This window comes from Malania oleifera, chromosome 6, assembly GCF_029873635.1.
Source record: "Malania oleifera isolate guangnan ecotype guangnan chromosome 6, ASM2987363v1, whole genome shotgun sequence".
Lineage (NCBI taxonomy): Eukaryota > Viridiplantae > Streptophyta > Magnoliopsida > Santalales > Ximeniaceae > Malania > Malania oleifera.
In genome coordinates this window covers 54,420,152-54,440,586 of record NC_080422.1, presented here as the reverse complement: position 1 = coordinate 54,440,586, position 20,435 = coordinate 54,420,152, and the positions used below count along the sequence as shown (strand labels likewise).

The window sequence follows — 20,435 nt, the reverse complement described above, 5'->3', positions numbered from 1 at the left end:
ATGATTTATACTTATCAAACATAGTGTTGGAAAAAGTGTAAATTAAAAATTTAAAGTTCATACTACATAAATTGAAATAATAAAATCAATTGTTAGTCCTTTTGTGTCTAAAATGTAAATGATAAATGGATATAAAAAAAAATAATCAATTTGTATTAATTGATTTACCCTAGTTTGAATGTGTTTGTCCAAATTGGCAGGCTTGCTAGTTTTTCCTAATTTTATTGAGGTTGTGGTGTTATAAAATATGACATTCTCCCCGACCTAGAGACAAAGTTAGTTCCCAATTGGAATCAACCGATCCAAACCAATTTATAATAAGATCATAGCATGTGTTGCCCTTTGACTGACATTTGATTTACATTTCTAAGAATTCAAAGTTATTTACCACGTTCTTGAAATTGTATAATACCGCTTATTTTATGGTCAACAAATTTCTTGAAAAATACCAATTAGAGTATAAATCTTTGAATTGTGGCATTAATATTGTTATATAGTATAAATTCATGAATTAACATTCAACTTTGTAATTTTAATTTATGAAGTGTGAATTTTGAAATTTAAGTTTATGGTTTTTAACACTGTTTACTATGCTACTTAAATTTAAAAATACTTAACTATGTTTTTTTTTTTTTTATGATGTGTTAGTCATTTAGTTTGTAAGAAAATTGCATATGACAAACACTTTGTAGTGTTATGATTTCTAGGTATTTTTATGATTCATTAGTAACTTTTTAATTTTTCATATATATTTTTTTAAAAAAATTTGAAATAATAATAGAGCTATGTTGTCATGCTGATGTTAATTGGTTGAGCCAATCAACTCTAGAACTGATTGGATCTCCGATTCACTTTGTGTGTGTGTTTGAATGGGGACCCTGAATCCCAAAAGTGTGTTTCCCTGGCAGGCACTTGTGTAGCTGAACGATATACTATAACCGTCTTAGAGGAAGAATATTTAAGCTTCTTAATGAATTCTAAAATAATAAAGAGATGGCTGTTGTGGATTTCAGTTTAGCAAATAAGACAATTTCTAGGCACAACATCAACTTAATCCTCAAATCAATCTTTCTACTAGTCTCTCACGCCTTTAGCAGCGATGGAGGTATTGGTAGGCACCGCAGGGTCGACTCCTCAAAACCCAAGCTTCCAAATCTTCAAACCCTAGCTGGTCTTGATCTGAGCTCTAGAGAGAAATCTTCTCAAAGATAAAATGCTAAAAAACCCTCTTGGAAAAGTGGCTGAAGACAACTATTTATACTAGGCCTGAGGCTTCCAAGAGAAGCCAACTCCTATTTTGCACATTACCCCTCTAAAAGCCACTTATCTTCTAAAGCCCCACTAAAAATAACTACAATCACAAAAATACCCCGGAATATTACAAAATGACCCCCCAAAGCTAATTTGATCAAAATGAATCCCAAAGTTCAGAAATTACAAAAATACCCCTAGCACCCAAAAATAGCATCACGTGATAGAAGCAGAAAATTAAATAAATTCTGCTGATTGCATCATTCCCCTCTTCTTAGAAAGGACTTGCCTCCATTCGAGTTAACATCTTGGCTGCCTGGAACATGGCAGCGTCAATCTTCATGAATTCCTCCTCACTAATCCATGAATTCTCATAATCAGGCATGCCAGCCCATTTTACTAAGAATCTAAAATAAATTCCAGCCCTAGTCTTCACCTTTTGCAGATGTATGACAGCCTCAATTTTTTTTGCGTTGCTAGAAGTGACTTTGGTGGAGTTCTTGCACTCAACACTTCATATATCACCATGAAATGGGTGCAAATCAGCCACATTAAAGATTGATGATATATCCAAGCCATGAGGGAGTTCAACTTCATAGGCATTTTCACCAAATTTGCACCGAACTTTGCATGGTCCAATCTTTTAACATTTCAACTTGTCGTAAGAACCTGCTAGAAATCTCTTTTTCTGAATGAAAACCGTTACCCAATCACCAACCTGATACTCCTTGAACCTCTTATGTAGGTTAGCAAATTCCTTATAGAGTTGGTTCACACATCTTGGCATCATTCAGCATATTCTCCCATTTGCTTATCTAGGACTTTTGGTGGCCAGGCTTTCCTTTCCACATGACTACAAATTTGAAGTGATTATCATTTTTTTATATTTCCTGCACCTTGATTGCCCTTTTGGCCACATCTTCTCCTTTGCAATTTACCATTATTGAAATTTTCTTAGTTTGAGTTCATCTCTATGACTGCAGTTCATAGCCCAAGTCCGCAATTTATACTTTCCAAATTTGCAATGTCGATCAGCAGATTCTTTTTGGCTCACGTGTGTAGATTTCCCTTGAGTTACATCCTCCACATTTCCAGCATTCTTGGATTCCAAAACATGTTTTTGTTGCTGTCGTACTCAACTTGATTTCAGTAGAAGCAACTACTTTATCAGTTTCTTGTAGAATATGCTGATCATCAATAGCCTCATTATTGCGGCAATCATTCATGGGAATGGGGTCAATGTTAGTGACACATTTTCTTTTATTATAAGATCACTCATATCTTTAGGGTGAGTAAATCTACCAAGAGCTTCATGTGCTACAACTTGATTTTCAATTGAGGGTATGTCTGGAAATTCCAGCAAGCCCTTCTCATTTTGAGTGACATGTTGGATTGTTTTATCAAAACTAATGGCCTGCATTTCATCTTCCTTTTTTTTGACGTCAACATCTTTCATGGTTTTTAAAACTAGCTTCTTTTTCTTGTCACCATTTCTCACAAAAATGATTAAGTATTCTTGATACCATCATGGATTGTGCCTTTGTCATATTGCCAAGGCCACCCAAGAAGAATATGACAATCATCCATGCGAGCCACATCACAATTAATATTTTCTTTAATGAAACCAATTGAGAAATTAACGAGGCATCTTGAAGAGACGATTACCTCATTTTTGCTGTTGAACCATAGAGTCCGGTAGGGCTGTGGCTGTCTTTCATTTTTTTAAATCCCAGCTTGTCTACCATCTCTTGAGAAACCTGATTCTCACTGCTCCCACTATCATTACCAAGTTGCAAAGCTTTCCACCACCTGTACATTTAGTTACACAGCCAATTGTCATTGCTGTTTGGAGGGGAAAGTAATGACCTTTGAATGACTAAAGCCTCACCAAAGACATCACCTTCAATCCTTTCATCCATCACATCCGTTTTAGCTTGCAGTTGCTGCTCGTGGTCCTCAAGTATTGTAGAATTCTCTACACCATCTGTCTCTGGATCCGCAGCAAGATTAACTCTGACTTCAGCCTTTCTGGACACTCAATGGACTTGTGCCCAAGTTTGAAGCATCTCTAGCATTCACCACTATTTTCCGTGGTTTACTTGGGCTATCTTCCCACTATTTTTGCTGTTTGGTTGGTTAGCATGTGCAGGGACCACTGTCTGACCACTTCTAGTGCTGCCACCCACCTTCCAAGTTGATGCACCACTGCTGCGTTCTGTCCTGAGCTTTTTAGGCATGTTGCCGGTAAGTTGTGACTCAACATTTAGTGCAAGCTGATAGGCATCGCTAACCTTATGAGGGCACTGCAAGCTTACTTGGTCTTATATGGTAATTTTTAGATCATTCACATAGCTACCAACCATTTGAGCGTCAGTTTCACCAAGATTGCACCTCAATGAAAGCCTATGAAATTCCTGGGTGTATTTTTTTGACTGACTTGCGATGCTGGCTCAGGTTTTTAATCCTTTGGTACAAGGTTTGCTCATAATCCTGAGGTAGGAATTGAGCCTTCAGCATCTTTTCATCTTATCCCATCTTCTGACTTTCCTTTTCCCCCTGTTCTCACATTCATTTTGATAATGTTTCCACCAAGTAGAAGCAGGTCCCCTGAGCTTTGCTTCCCACAAGCTTGACTCTCCTTTCTTTCTGCACATCTTTCTATTCAAAATAACTCTCAATGCTATCAATCCAGTCCAAGAATTCTTTGGCTTCCACATCACCAACAAATTTTGGAATATTTACTTGTACACTGCACACTTTGGAATTTTGTCGAGCATGTACAAAGCGATCTTCCCATCTTGGAGGCCTTTCATTTTGTCGTGCCGGCCTTTCATTTTCTGAACTCCTATCATCAATACAGCTGTCAATTTCAGCGTCAGAGTGCTCATTAATTTCATTTCTTTCTCCTCTTAACAAAATAATATTCATTATCACCATCATTTCAACCGCCTCAATTACCCATAGATTGTATAACAAGCTGATTAAGTATTCTAACTTGTTTCTGCAGCTCCTCAAACATCTCGACAGTCATGTATCTGCCTCTGTGGTCCCTAGATCCTCTTCCACCCCATGAACCCACAGGATTGAACTTGCTCTGATACTAATTTAATGCAAACAGGTGTAGAGATATACCAAGAAATTCAGAAATAAAGACTAAGATTTCAGGATAACGTTTTAGCAACCTTCTTTGACTCAAGTAACTTACTGAATCTATAAAATAATAAAGAGATGGTTGCTGTGTGTATTTCAGTTCAGAAAATAAGACAATATCTAGGCACGACAACAACTTAATCATCAAACCAGAACCTGTTTTGGCACTGTTTCAGAACTGTAACAGCGGCTTTCTACTAGCCCCTCATGCCTTTAGCAGCAACAGAGGGATTGGTAGGCAACGCAGGGCCGACTCCTCAAAACCCAAGCCTCCAAATCTTCAAACCCTAGCTGGTCTTGAGCTGAGCTCTGGAGAGTAGTCTTCTCAAGGATAAAATGCCAAACAACCCTCCTAGAAAAGTGGCTGAAGACTACGATTCATATTAGGCCCAAAGCTTTTAAGAGAAGCCAACTCCTATTTTGCATGTTACCCCCTCTAAAAGCCACTTATCTTATAAAGTCCCACAAAAAATAACTACAATTACAAAAATACCCCTGAATAAAATGACCCCAAAGCTAATTTGACCAAAATGAATCCCAAAGCAACAACAAAAATACGCCTAGCACCCAAAAATAGCTGCACTTGATAGAAGGAGAAAATTAAATAAATATTGCTGATTGCATTAGTATGTCATCTGCATTTCTCTCCCACTAGCCCTTGGGTTATCAACTCTGCCGCCACTGACCATATGATAGTAACCAACTTCTTTTCTGTCCTCAAGTATCTTGAAAATATACCTCAAGTTACCCTTAGTGATGGTTTCACCACTACAATTAAGGGGATAGGAACAGTAAACCCTGCTCCCTCCATCTGTATATGTCATCTGCATTTCTCTCCCACTAGCCCTTGGGTTATCAACTCTGCCGCCACTGACCATATGATAGTAACCAACTTCTTTTCTGTGCTCAAGTATCTTGAAAATATACCTCAAGTTACCCTTAGTGATGGTTTCACTACTACAATTAAGGGGATTGGAACAGTAAACCCTACTCCCTCCATCTGTATTTTTGCTGTTTTGTACATTCCTAAATCCAAAATTCCAATCTTATGTTAGTTAATAAGCTTACCAAGTTACTAAATTGTTTTGTAACCTTCTTTCCTAATTTTATGGTTATTTAGAATCTAAAGATGAGGAAGACATTTAGTACATGATGTGAGGCTAGTGGACTTTACTACTTTGAGTGGCTATCTCCTCCTATTGCTTGCACAACGCTGCTACAACACTTCAAATGCATTGTCTCCTTGGTCATCTGTCCTTGGACTAGTTGAAACAGCTAGTTCCTACCTCAAGTTCTATGTCAAATATTAAGTGTGAGTCTTGTCAATTAGGAAAACACCATTGTATTCCCTTTGCTCCCTGGGTCAACAAATGGGTGGTTATTCCTTTTATGTTGGTCCATTCCAATGTTGGGGTCCTAGTTATGTCACGTCAAGATTGGGGTTTCCTTACTTTGTTGCATTTGTCAATGACTTCCCGGATGACTTGGTTATAATAAAATATTGTTATGAGTTGTTTAATGCCTTTTGTGCCTTCTATTCTCAAATACACTTTGTTTGATATTAAAATTATGATACTTTGTAGTGATAATGCTAGGAGTACCCCAGTAACCAATTCACTACCTATATGACTAATTTTGGTATAATCCATCAGTCATCTTGTGTCCATACTTCACAAAAAAATGAAGTTGCAAAGAGGAAAAACAAACATATTCTTGAAGTCACATGGGTCTTCTCAATTGGAGGATCCCCTGTATGGATAATACATATTCCAGTTGACCGAGCCTAATTCTAATTGTTTTGTTCCAAAGCAAAGATATCCACGGGGGCGGTTTGTCCTATTCACATATTCAGGACCAAGAGTACTTGGATTCTCTTTCGGATAGGCCCTGAAAGGAGAAGGAAGGCTGGAACACCAATAGGCGTCTATTATTGAATTCACCTGTACCCTATTGTATCAAATGAATGTCCTTTGGAGTGTTGCTGTGTTCACTGCCTGCTCTCTCACCAATAAAATCATCCTCTGTCCTTGCTAGTAAAATCCCATATTTAATTATCTTCTCTAAGGCTCCTTTTTCGTCCCTCCTCGTACATTTGTTTGTGTCCTTTGTCCATCAGTTAACTCCAAGAACATATAAGTTAGACCCCTGTGCATTCAAATGTATTTTTTTAGGCTATCCCTATACTCAAAAGGGATATTGATGTTGCAACCCTACTTTACATTGATTCTTTGTTTCCACTAATGTCACTTTTTTGAGTCTACACCATACTACTTTGATTCCTTAGGTTTTGTTGACCTTGATGAGTCCCTTCTTTTGCCTTGCCTTCTAGATCCTAACCTATTATTTGTGCCCAATCCTCCTACATCTTCTTCCAGTTTGAGTCTTTCTCATCACTTGGATATTCCCAAGTTGTAGGTATACACATAGCGACTCAAGGAAGGAGAGCCTCCTCTAGCTTCTACTTGTGTGCTTCTAGTTCTCTTGTCAGATGATCCTATTTCCCATGATATTGATCCTCCTATAGCTGTTTGGAAAGGTAAACACACTTGTATGCAATGTCCAATCTCTAATTTTGTTTGTTATGATTTCTTGTCACCCTCATATTACTTACTGTTTTTCTAGAACTTTGTCTTCTGTTACTCTTCCAACACTTATTTCTGAAGCCTTATCCCATTCTAGGTGGAGAACAGCAATGGTTGAATAGGTGTGTGCTCTACATGATAGTGATACTTGGGATTTGGTGCCTTTTCCTCTTGATAAGTCTACTGTTGGTTGTTGCAGTGTGTACGATGTGAAAAATCTTGGTGGTTTTGTGCTCATTTGAAGGTCCACCTTATTGCTAAGGGATATTACTTAGGTGTATGTTTTGGATTATTTAAACATATTCTCCTTAGTCCATAAACTTACCTTCATACGTTTGTTCATCTCCTTAGCCACTACTTGTAATTGACCTCTACATTAGTATGATGTGAAGAATTCTTCTCGACATGGTGATCTTCAGTAGGAGGTTTATATGGAGAAACCACTTGAGTTTGTTTCTAAAGGGGACTCAAGCTTAGTGTGTTGGCTCAATAAATCATTATATGGTTTAAAACAATTTCGTAGAGCATGGTTTGATCGATTTAGTGTTGTAGTACTTGTGAGTTTGGCCTTCAATGATGTGTAGTAGATCCCTTTGTATTTTATTGTCATACTCCATTAGCCGAATTTTGCTGATTGTGTATATGGATGATGTTGTGATTATTGGTGATGATGATCAAGGCATCTAGGATCTAAGGCTTTTCCTACAGACTTTATTTCATATCAAGGACTTGGGAACATTGAAGTACTTCTTGGGTATAAAAGTATTGAGATCTCGTAGGGGAGCTATCTTATGACTCTTGTCACAGAGGAAGTACGTTCTTGGTTTTTTAGATGCAACTGGGTTGTTGGGATCCAAACTTGTTGATACACCCATGGATCCCTATAGTAAGTTAGTGCTAGATATGGATATGGGTGATTTGTTGCTTAACCTAAGATAGTAATCTCATAGTCACACTCGACTGGACATATCTTTCGCAACAAGTGTTGTGAATTAGTTTCTCAATTCTTCAAGTGCAAGTCACTAGAATGCATCAATTCACATATTGAGATATCTTAAAGGTGCACCTATAAGAGGTCTCTTATATTAGGATTAGGGTAACTCATAATCAGGAATATACAGATGTAGATTGGGCTGGGTCACCTTCCGACAGAAGATCCACAGGTGGGTACTATATGTTTGTTGGTGGTAATTTGGTTTCTTGGGAAGAATAAGAAACAAAATATGGTGGCTAGGCCAAGTGCTGAGTCTGAGTATAGGGCCATGGCTAAAACTACATGTGAATTTGTTTGGTTGAAGAACATGTTAAAAGAACTGGGTTTTTCTACATTCTCAGCCTATAGAATTGATGTGTGATGATAGAGCTGCTATTGATATTGCCTCCAACCCAGTTTTCCATGAGCGGACAAAGCACATTAAAGTTGATTACCACTTTGTTCAGAAAAACTTGTGCAGAAGCTCATTACAACCACTCATATGAAGTTTGATTTGCAGCTTGTTGATTTATTTTACAAAAGCTTTGAGGGGTGCTTGTGTTGAATTCATATATAGCAAGCTACAAGCATACGATATATATACTCCATCTTGAGGGGGAGTGCAAATGGTTATTTTGGTCATTTATCATTATAAGTATGTTCTAGAGCTATGTTAGTAAGTGTGACATAGGAAGGGTATTATGGTCATAGGTATGTCCTTGACATATATATTATAAATTTAGGGAGAGACCGATCATTGAGGTTAGGGTCTTCCATTTTGCCCAATTATAGAATAGAAACTATAATTGGTTTATCGATTTTTTTACTCAATTTATTAAATTGATGTTATTTTCCTGTTTCAATTGAATGAAATGATAAAAAATATCATTTTATTAAGGGTACAATTCATTTTTTCACATGTACTTAATGGTTGACTAACAAAAGGTTCCTTTGGGCAATAAAATTAAATATCAAGGTGTTTTTTTTTGTAGTCTTTAGAACTAAAGGGTGGAGTGTCATATTTAGAAAACTTAAGGGATGTTGTTGAAGTTTACGAATTCATTTAACACAATTATAGATAACTAAGAAAATGCAATGGAGAAAAAAACACTTTAAAACCTATATACAAGAATAAAGGAGATATTCAAAATTGTAACAACTATTGTGCTATTAAATTTTGAGTCATACAATGAAAGTTTGGTAAAAGATAATCGAGTAGACTATGGCTGGAGATTATGGTTTGTTTGGCATCATAACTAGGAGATGAACTAGGCAAGATATATATTTATTAAGAAGATAAATGGATAAATTTAGGGAAAAGAAAAGGGACTTTTACAAGGTTTTTATTGATCTAGAGAAAGCCAAACATAGGGTATCAAGGGTCTAGGGAAGCTCTATGGTGGATTGTAGAAAAAAAATGGTATATGTAGCAAGCATGTTGATGTCGTTAAGGATATGTATGACAAAGTAATGACTAGTGTTAGGATTACAATTTACAGGTGGAGAGTTTATGGAATTCCCAATCTCAATAGGTGTACATCAAGGGTCTACTTTGAGCCTTTGGTGTTCTTGCATCATGTGTTGGCTTGAAGTGCCTTTTTAATTGAGCTACCATTAGACATTGGTAGTAATTTAAAAGGCAAAGACATAAGGTGAGGCATTTTAGCCCTGAGGCAAGGCCTAAGCCTTAAGGTGTTGAGGCATAAGCTTTTGAGAGTTTTATTTATTAGATAAAAATATGTAAATAAATTAAATACGTTTTTAAAATATATAAAATTAAGAAAAATACAAATGAAATATAAAAAATCAAATATAATCTGTAAACTATTTTTGGCTATTAAAAAAATACTAGCTTGAATTCATTAAGTAAATCATGCCAAGAGGTAGTTGTAATATTGCAAAGTTCAAATTGTTTTCAAGATATGAGATACAACTCTCAATTGTTTAGGAAAGGTTGAGGTTCAAGAGTTATAGAGATCAACTTATATTAGGACATTCTTATTGTTAATACATTTTTTCTTATTCAAAAAATAAACCCATATTAGGACATTCCTCTCATGAAAACATGTGATTAAACTTTTCTAGTCAAAATCTAACTTGAGATTCACACACCCAAAATGCGTAAACCTCAACTACAAAGGCACAAAATATGTGCCTTTTGTACACATACAAAAGCCTTAAGTGTCTAATGCATTGGCCTTTTTGAGATTTGGTATTTTAGACCAAGACCCAAGGGGTTTTAGGGGGCATGTCTGGACTTGAGGCAAGCCTGAAGGTGAGCTTTGGTTGATCCTCTTAAAACATTTGTCTATAGATGGATGGGGCTCTGGTGCAAAGTCTGAATGATGATTGGGCTTCATTTGTTTCTTGGAAAATCACCTGAAAATACTTTCCACAAAAAATAGTTTTTCAGAAAATGGCCAACTTCCCACTGTTTGGACAGATGGTGGATTTTTTTTCCATGGTTTGGTGATGGAAAGTTGAAGCTGTTCCAGCCTCATGAGGGCCTTTCTCCTTGTTGAATGAAGAAGCTATTTCCTTGACTGAAATTTTCCGGATGACCTAAATTCGTCTAAATGTTGAAAGTAGTTTCCAGAAGCTCATTTCCACAAACAATGCTAAAGTCTTATGTGATTGTTGGCACCTTTTAAGGGATCACGTTTTAAAGTTATGTAAGGAGTCTCATTGATGGTGCCATTATTATTTTAGTTTGTTCTCCTCATTGCTGTATTTAGCATGGTTGCATAAAGTGGGAGTGTAACTTGTGGCCCAGGGACACCTTTTCTTCTTATATATATATATATATATATATAAATTGAGAGTGTGATTGGGTGTCTCATAGTGGTGAGATAAAAGATCCCTTTGTCACCTTTCTGTTTCCTTCTCCAGTCAATTTGCTTTGCAGGGCAGAAAAGGAAGTGACTTCAACTGTTCCACTTATAAAAAGTCCTTTTATTTCTGTTAGTTTAGAATCCCAGTTAGCACATTTGTTGGAGTTCTCTATTATTGTGCGTACAGGCCGTAAGGAAGGTTCAGACTCAATGTGTTGCCCAATGACAATGAGTTTATAATCCCTTATTTCACTGAATATAGTGGATATGGTAAGCTTATTTTTTGGTTTTGTTTGTCATTTTTTGACAGTACATTTTTAGTTCATGATTCATATTGCCAAGGCATGTTATTTTGTTTAGTTGGCATCTTTGCTCTCTGGAAGCTGTTTGTTTGATGTTTTTGATATGTTATCCTTAGGTCCAAATGCACCATGCTAGTTCTCAGCCAAATTAATTTTAGTTGGCTTGTTGTAAATTATTTTGCATTTTGCTTTGGTTCTGTTGCCTCTCAGAACTTGATTCTTACTCTTTTTCAATTCAGCTGGCAAAGGTACAGTGTCCCCAAGAGACACATTTCTGGGTGTACGATGATGGATCTTATGTGGAAGAAGGTCAAAACAACATAAAAGGGAACATATGGGGAAAGGTCCAATTCTGTGGATGATAACATATCATTGTTCAAGTTTCGGATTTAATTGAATGGTTATGAATTGGTTTTTATACATTTGTCTGGTTTTTGCTAGGCAGGCGTCAACTCGTTTCATTTGTTCATTATTTTCATTGCCCATACCTCCTGTCAATCCTCATGGGCGTAAAGAAGAATCAATTACTTTTTCAGGTAGGCATGTACCTGAATATTTGGAGCAGGGAAGAGTCCAGAAACTTTTGTTGCTGGGGCTGGAAGGATCTGGAACCAGCACTATCTTTAAGCAGGTACATTTAGGGTCCATTTGTTGACATGTCAGATATAGTTTTCTATTTTCAGAAACGTGAGATACAATGAATGTACAAAATTCCATTTGGTTAAGTGTTTTCAAAAATCTGTTTGGAAACGTGTCAAAAACACCCCTAAAAAAAATAAAGGTTTACAGGAAACGATTAAGGGCTTGTTTAGTTCTGGAAAACATTTTCCATTTTCCAATTTTTAATTCTCCAAAGAGTTATAAAAATTTTAGCTTATTTTTTTAATTTTTCAAGATACGTATTAAAGAGAGAGAAAATAAAGAGTTTGTTGAAATGTGCAAAACATTTTTTCATTTTGTTTTTTTAGATTTCAAAATAATCATAAAAAAGACAACTTGCTTTCCAATTTCCAAAAATTTATGAGTTAATACTTAGAATTATGAAGTTTGGGGCTTGAATTTGGATTTTTGTGGATTTAGAAGAGATTCTATGCATAATCCACTCAAATTTAATCCAACATCTGAATTCCATGCTCTCATACACTAAGAGTTAGAAATCTAGAAAAATAATGGAAAGATGTTTTTCAACTTTTCGATATAAATTTAGAAAATTGGAAAATAAAGTGGAATTTTTGTAATTATTAGAAAAATTAGAAATGAAAAATAAAATTATTTCCACAAGAAAATAGTGCAAATATTGTTTATTGTTGTTCATTTATTTCATACAAATGTTGTAAAAATGAAAAATTAGCTAGCTTTTAATTAATTTTTTGGAAAATAAAAATTGAAAAGGAAAACTGTTTTCCACAACTGAATGCCCTAAAGCCGTTTCCTATATTTTCAGATAAATTTTGTGGATACTAAAGACAGAATATGGGGTATAACACACTTTTTAATAACAATAGTATTAATATTAATTATAAGAGTAATCTTCATCCTCGTTACTCAACAAATTGTCACTTGAATCAACCTTAATCAAATACAATTCCACTGTTTTTGTTTCCAGACAGCTAACCAATGCATTTTTGAGTATAAAAAACATGTGACACAATTCCTAGTTTTCATATTCCAAAACAACAAAACAGATTTTTTTTTTGGATCCTTGACCAAATGGGCCCTCATATTTTACTTGTTTTTCCATCAGTGTTGACTGTTGATTGCTAATCTGTCATGAAAAGTCCTCCAGTTTTTAGGCCGCTCAAATGTGCAAATGCTACTGTTACACTGTAGAGCATAACACTCATAACACTATATATTACATGCTTGTTAATTTGACACAATAAACCCTTAGGACTTAACACTACCTCACTCAAGCTGGAGCATATATATTGAAGGTTCTTAGCTTGTTACTACAAATAGAGAGGGAGAGAAAATTGAGAGCTGCCATGGAGGCAGCCTCCCACCATATTAATAATAAAATCTGTACATAAAGAATACAATGCTCCCATTTTTTAATGAGAAAGAATATTATTCCCTTTAACACAATAAACCCTTAACACATCCTCCCTCAAGAAACGGTCCATGATGGCTTGAAGGGTTGAAAACATTCCTTCTCAACCTCTCCTCTCTCCCTCCACACTGCCCAAAAAATAGCAAGGGGGGATCTGGCACATAGGTAGTGTTCAAGGAATACCAGATGCCTGATTGTCATATCTGAACTCCATAACCAATGATTGCTGATGAACATGGAAAGCCAAGCTTCGGCAACTTACTCATCAACCAAATTAACACATGGTTCTGTACTCAGATTAGGGCTAGATCTTACTGCTAGTTTTTGCTTTTCACTTTTACAGACACCAATTTTCACCAATAAAAAAACTATATCCTGTAGTAGTGTAGTATGCTTCTTTCAGATGGAGATCCAGCCCAATTTGCATCTGTGCATTTCTGAATCGAAGTATGATCATGATATACCAAACCTCTACCTAGTGCAGCAGTGCACCTTTGAGGTACCTCGGTGATGCAGGGGCAGCATAAAAAATCTGCCAGTGATGAGGGATTGAAGAGAGGAAAGGGGAAGAAGTATGAAATTTAGGGTTTTCCATTGGTGCAAATCGAATCACCTCAATTTAGGAAGAAGGAAGAGAAGAGATAGGAAATACAAGGGGGAATCACACATTCATTTCTCTATTCAAATTCATCAACCTACCTACAACATGAATTTCACACTCTATTTATAAGGAAGCCTCTTAACACATGAAATTAAATATATAGCCCTAAAACTACTTTAAATTACAAAGAAGCCCCCAAATACACATAATCCTATACTAATTAAACTAAACACAATCAACTACTAACTAAACCCAACAATCCCTTGACCCAAGTCTTCTTAATTATCCTCCAACTAGGATCTTCCAAGGTCTTGTTTCTTGCCCTACATCAAATCTCCCCTAGTTAGGAAAAAAAATCCGGCCTTGAATTTCAAAATGTTGGAGGATCAGAAGTAAGAAGCAAACTTGTACTCTTCGAAAGCCAGCCCTTGAGTGATACAAGAAACCATATTCCATTGACAGAAACATAGACTTAAATAGAGAATTGGCATCAATGGACAAATAAGGAATGACAAACTCAACAATAGGAATGTAAGTGACTTTAATTTTTTTGTTTTTATTTGGATAGCAAAAGAAAATTTTATTAATAAGAGAAGAATTTATGAGAGGGAGAATGAGACATGTCCTGAAGAAAACCTGGAACAAACTAAAAACTAAAAAAAGACAAAAAAATCAACAAGCCAGCACATTCCTCCAATCTGTTTGAATCTCCAGGAAAGTATTCCCTTTGAAAAAAGCCAAAACCAATGCACCACAGTGATGCCAAATACTGAATTTTATCTCAAACTAGTCCCAATTTAATTTTTTCCTAGAGAAAGTCCGTGTGTTACACTCCATCCATATCCCCTATAAAACTGAAAATATGCCACACCTCCGTAAGGCTGCCCTATCCTTCCTTCTACCAAAACTTGTGAAAGAAATGGCTAATAAATCTTCCACCAATGCAGGCATACCCACCTCTCGTCCACAATGTAAAAAATCTTATTCCAAATCCTCCAAACAAAATCACAGTACAAAAGGAGATGAGAAGCTGTCTTGGAGTTCTTGAAACAAAACATCCATACATTGAGAGAGAGAGTGTTCAAAGGTCTTCTGATTTGCAGCAAGTTATTAGTGTTTATTTTATTAAGCACAACCAGCCAAGTGAAGAGCCTTAATTTTTGGGAGAGCCTTGATCTTCCATATAATAGGATAGAGTGAGAATGAAGGGTTAGAATGGATTAAAAAATCAAAAAAATATTTGCATGAATACCCCTAAATAATCCAAGGACTAAGAACGGGCATCACTTCCCGACGAAAGGTTACATCCATTCAACAAAGATAACAAAGAAGGCAACTCCACCATCTCCCTATCGTTAAGAGGTCTCCTAAAATGGTGATTCCAAGAAACCAAAGGACTACTCAAATCCCCAACAGAGAAAGATACAACTCTCTTTTGCTCAGTGCAAAAATGTAAGAGACAAGGGAAAGAAGTGGAAAAACCTACATTCCCTTGCTAAGGGTCTTTCTAGAAATGGATAAATGAACCCCTCCCCACCCCAAGTTTAGTGTGAGGGCTTAAGGAAGAATAAATTTGAGAAACGCACCTCCATGGACTCCCTAAAGAACATCTTAAATTCATATTGGTATCCCACCCATTCTCATCCAGTCCAAACTTACTTCTTATTTCTCTATGCCAAAGGGAAGATTCTTTTATAGATGTCGACATCAGATTCTGGTCCGGGGGTGCTTACAAATGGAAGTTGCATGGCAATTTCCCCAAACAAGGAAGTCAAAAAGGGTCGAAAAAGACTCTAAGAAGATACAAAATATTAGTAAAGTGGAGTTCCCACCTTTATTATTTTTTTTAAGGGAAAACAAAGGAAGAAACCCTAGGAGGCCTACAACACAAAGAACAAGGGTTCAAGAGTACACTTGTGTGTAGGGAAGGTGGCGGACCAATCATTATGAGGGAGATTAGTCAACCAACATCCTTATCAACATTTGTTATAAGAAGGTTACCACTGTGTGTGTATGCCTCAACTAAAAAAAAAAGAAAACAAAAAAAAAGGACTTTTTTGGTCATTTAGTGAAATACCACCGTCCAAGAGACCAAAAAATAGGGTTGAAGACCCTGATATGCCCTTGTTTAAAAAGGGGTTGGCCTTAGATAACCATAGATTTTTGAAAACGGAAGAGTAAAAGAGGAAATGATGAAAAAAATTATAATTGATTGCCATGAAGAAGTTCAAAGATGACCCTTTTTCTTGAAAGTTAGAACTAGGGGAAATCAACATTAAAGTCTCTTAATTGAATCAAGGATTGAATGAGATGCATGAGATCATTGATTGAGTTTTGGATTAATGGAGATTATAGTTCTAGTTGGATGATTGAAATTTGAGACTTCAATGTTGATGGGGTTGAAAATCTCCTGATTGTCATAAGGGTTTAACGGAGATGAGGATAGAATCTTAGATTGAAATCAATTATTTAATGAGGAAGTAGTTAAAAAGATTGGAAAAGCAGAGTCGCCACCTTTATTATTTTTTTTGAAGGGAAAACAAAGGAAAAAATCCTAGGAGGTCGACGACATAGAGAACAAGGGTCCGGGAGTACACTTGTGCGTAGGGAGGGTGGTGGACCTACCATTCTAAGGGAGATCAGTAAACTAGAACCCCTATCGACACCCGTTATAAGAATGGTTATCACTATGTTTGTGCGTGTGCCTTAACTAAAGAATAAGAAAATAAAAAAGGAAGATTCCCTTGTTTTGGTCATTTTGTGAAATACCACTGCCCAAGAGCCCAAATAATAGGGTTGAAGACCTTGATATGCCTTTGTTTAAAAAGGGGTTGGCCTTAGATAACCCTAGATTTTTGAAAATAGAAGAGTAAAATAGGAAATGATGAAAAAAGTTATGATTGATTGCCACGAAGAAATTCAAAGATGACCTTTTTTCTTGAAAGTTAGAATTAGGGGAAGTCAACATTAAAGTCTCTCAGTTGAATTGACGATTGAATGATATGCACGGGATCATTGGTTGAGTTTTGGTTTAATGGAGATTATAGTTCTAGTTCCATGATTGAAAATTGAGACTTAATGTTGATGGAGTTGAAAATCTCTTGATTGACATCAGGGTTTAATGAAGACGAGAATAGAATCTTGGATTTAGTCAATCATTTAATGAGGAAGGAGTCGAAGCAATCTTTTGATGACCTTTTTTCTTGAAAGTTAGAATTAGGGGAAGTCAACATTAAAGTATCTCAATTGAATTGAGGATTGAATGATATGCATTAGATCATTGGTTGAGTTTGGTTTAATGGAGATTACAATTCTAGTTCCTTGATTGAAATTTGAGACTATAATGCTGATGGAGTTGGAAGTCTCCTGATTGACATCAAGGTTTAATGAAGATGAGAATAGAATCTTAGATTTAGATCAATCATTTAATGAGGAAGGAGTTGAAACAATCTTTTGATGGACAATCAGGGTTTTATGATGATGGAAATTGAATCTTTGATTTAAAGTCAATTATTAAATGAGAGAGAATTGAAAAATCTCTTGATTGGCAATCAGAGTTTAATGGTGATTGAAAACAACCTTTTAATAAGGGAGTTGAAAAATCTTCGGATTGATAGTTAGGGTTTAATGATGGTTGAAGTCAACCATTTAATGAGAGATTTGAAAAATCTCATGATTGACAATCAGGGTTTGGAGATGGGGATTGGATCTCTTTGATTAACAATCAATCATTATGAAGAAGATATTTGAGTTTCAAAAATGGAATTTTCATTTTGAAAGTAGATACTTAACAAAACATGGAAGATTTTTTGGAAACTTTTCTAAATTCATCATCGGCCAAAAGGAGTAACAAAAAGGGAGTTTTTTTATTTTTATTTTTTTATTTTTAAAATAGTGCTTTGTTGAAGAGGAATTCCAAATTCACCCCCAAGGCCTCAGTCCCGTGGTGCAAGCACTGGTTCCTGTTCACCCCTATGGGCTTAAGGGAGAGTGTTTGTCCCTGCCTGGGGATGAGAGGGAGAAAGTCACCATACGGTGAAATGCTCCCTTTTATGCCGTCATTAGCCGGGTTGAGAATTCAAAAGGGGTCAATGTGGAGATGACTACCCCTAAAAAGCAAACTCAGTTAAATGGATTAGTCTATATTAATCATATTGGACAAACTTTAATTGAGATCTCCTTACCATCCGATTGTTAAGCAACACCATGCTGAATTTTTTTAAGCATTAAACAGAGACTGCTTAAAGCTAAAGATGAAAACATGACACAACTGCTTTCCCTTCTAGTTTTCAACAAAAAATTATTAAAATTATCCTAAAAATGAAAACCATTTGTTTCTATTTTTTTTCCTATTTTTTTGGGTATTTTTCTCATAAGAGAGCCTTTTTAAATGATTTTTTCAAGAAGGAAAAACTGGTCGGCTGGTCTGCATGGACCAGCCAATTGGTCCATGTTCAATTTAAAAACAAGCATGTGAAGCGCACGGTGCCCCCTACCCCACTGTGGCTGTTTATTTACTTGCTATTCTAGGGTTTTTTGTGTGCAGATTACACTGCAACAGCCGTCGGCCCAATCCAGAGCACCACTTGATGCCATATGCCACCTCCAGGCACCATCACCACCCACTGCCAGCTTGAGTTCTCTCTCTCTCTCTCTTCTAGCTCTAACATTGTGCAGCTCTGCCATTCTCGTCGTTCAACTATTCCCCATCTTTGCTCAATGACGCCACCGTCATGGGTGGCTGGAGATGATCGTTTCTCTCCTCCTTTTTCTTCTTCTTCTTCTTCTCTCTCTCTCTCTCTCTCTTAATATTTCTCGCCCTTATCTTTTCAGAGATTTCTCCAAACATTGATCGCATACCATTAGAAATGAAATTTCGCATTTCTAACACACCCGCATAGGCTAGAAATCGCAACCTTACATGAACAAACACAAGGAAATTTCGGCTTTAGCAGCATATGAATCAAAGGTTATGAACTTAACCCAAATATGATAAAATCCGTGCATTTAGTCCAATCTCATAATAAAAGTTAGAACTTTATCTATCAAGTGGGCAAAGATTTCACATTTAATCTAAACTTGAACCAAATATACACCCCTATTCAAGAATACCATCTAGTCCAACATATACTAGAGAGTAATCAAAGGCATAGCTTGATTTTTCTCTTTTCTTAAAGCTAAGTCTCCAAGGATTTGTTTTTTTCTCAACATATGGCCTCCCCTTCTTGAGAAAATCAGTGTGTATCTCCTCCTTTGAACCTCTTAAGTTGAGCGTATGCCTCCCCTTTCTCTCTAGACTTATGCCTCCCTTTCCCCTTCTTTCTTACATTGGCCATGTTCCCCTTCTCCTCTTGTCTAACATGTCCTCTCTATGCTCACTCTCTTCTATTTGTTGTGTTGTGTTGGCTGTGTGCTTCTTCTACCTTCCATCCCCCTAATTTATAGGCAAAATGCTAGGGTTAGGGGTTTTAAAAACACAAAAATCCAGTGTCCTCGGGAGCAAGGAAAATTACTTCCTTGTCCCTCAAGGTGCTTGGAGGTACCCAAGAGGCCATGCAAGCCTAAAATAGGCTAGCTTAACTCGAATGATGGCCCACATTGTCGAGTTGAAGCCCTAAGGGGCCTTCAAAATGCAATTAATACGGCCTAAAGCACTCAAAGGGGTTTTAAACCTTTCAGACGTCCGTCAATCAATGCCAATAAGCCCCTAGTAAAAAATGGGCATTGACAATAGGGAAGTGCCACAACCATTTAGCTAAAAAAGCTGTGTTTCTAGACACCAACTTACCAAAACCTGACCCTCCCTCCTCCTTAGACCTATTGACTTCTTCCCATCTAAGTGGCCCCTGTGATGATGATGATCCCCCACACCAGACCACAGAAAGTGTCTCATAATTCTCTCAAGCTTGCTAGCAATCCCTATTGGAATCTTGAACACAGATGGTTAATAAAGTGGAATGCTAAAAAGACAAGCGTGAATTAGGGTAACTCTTCCCCTAAAGGAGAAGAGACCCCCCTTTCACTCATCTAACCTCTTCGTTACCTTTCCACACTTGGATTCCAAAACTCCACAGCTTTATGGTTACCCCCCAAAGGAACCCCTAAGTAAGTCGAAGGACAATCTAGAATGCTGCACTGTAGCCCACTCCCTGCACGCTCCTTGGGCACATTCAAAGCTGCTAAACTCTCTTTTCCATATAAATTTTAAGGTTAGACTCCCTCGCGAAGATTTGGAGAATACCCAGAATTCTCCTTAAAGAAGGGCTATGTTCATCAAGGAAGAAAATGGTATCATTAGCCAACTTGAGGTGGGATACCATCACTTCCTCTCTCCCTACTTCTAAGCCTCTAACTAGCCCCTTCTCCACAACCCTATCCACTATCCTGCTCAGCACATCTGCTACAAGGACGAATAAGAAGGGGGATAAAAGGTCTCCTTGCCTAATGCCCTCGAAGCACTAAACTAGGATTTTGGGTTCACCATAATTTTAAGTGTCTTCAAACACATGCATTGCCTTGCTTGTAGTTTCTTCAAGTTGAGCAACTCTGGTAGATACTTTGTCTTGGTTGGTTGGTAAAGCGGGCTTCAAAGTGATCTTCTTACCATTATAATGGAAGACATTTGAGTTCTATATCCTTGAGTCAAACCCAAATCATCCAACCAAAGAGAACCAAGGAGTACATGGCATTCATGG

At 36.8% G+C, this 20,435-nt stretch overlaps 1 protein-coding gene across 1 annotated transcript in view; it reads left to right on the top strand.

Annotated features, from left to right (window-relative positions):
• LOC131158250 (extra-large guanine nucleotide-binding protein 3-like) overlaps nucleotides 1-20,435 on the top strand; it is an 81,806-nt gene that overhangs the window by 11,134 nt on the left and 50,237 nt on the right. Inside the window, exons 3-4 of the mRNA XM_058112988.1 lie at nucleotides 11,329-11,433; nucleotides 11,535-11,720. Of these exons, the coding sequence (XP_057968971.1) occupies nucleotides 11,329-11,433; nucleotides 11,535-11,720 (291 nt within the window). The remainder of the gene's footprint in view (nucleotides 1-11,328; nucleotides 11,434-11,534; nucleotides 11,721-20,435) is intronic.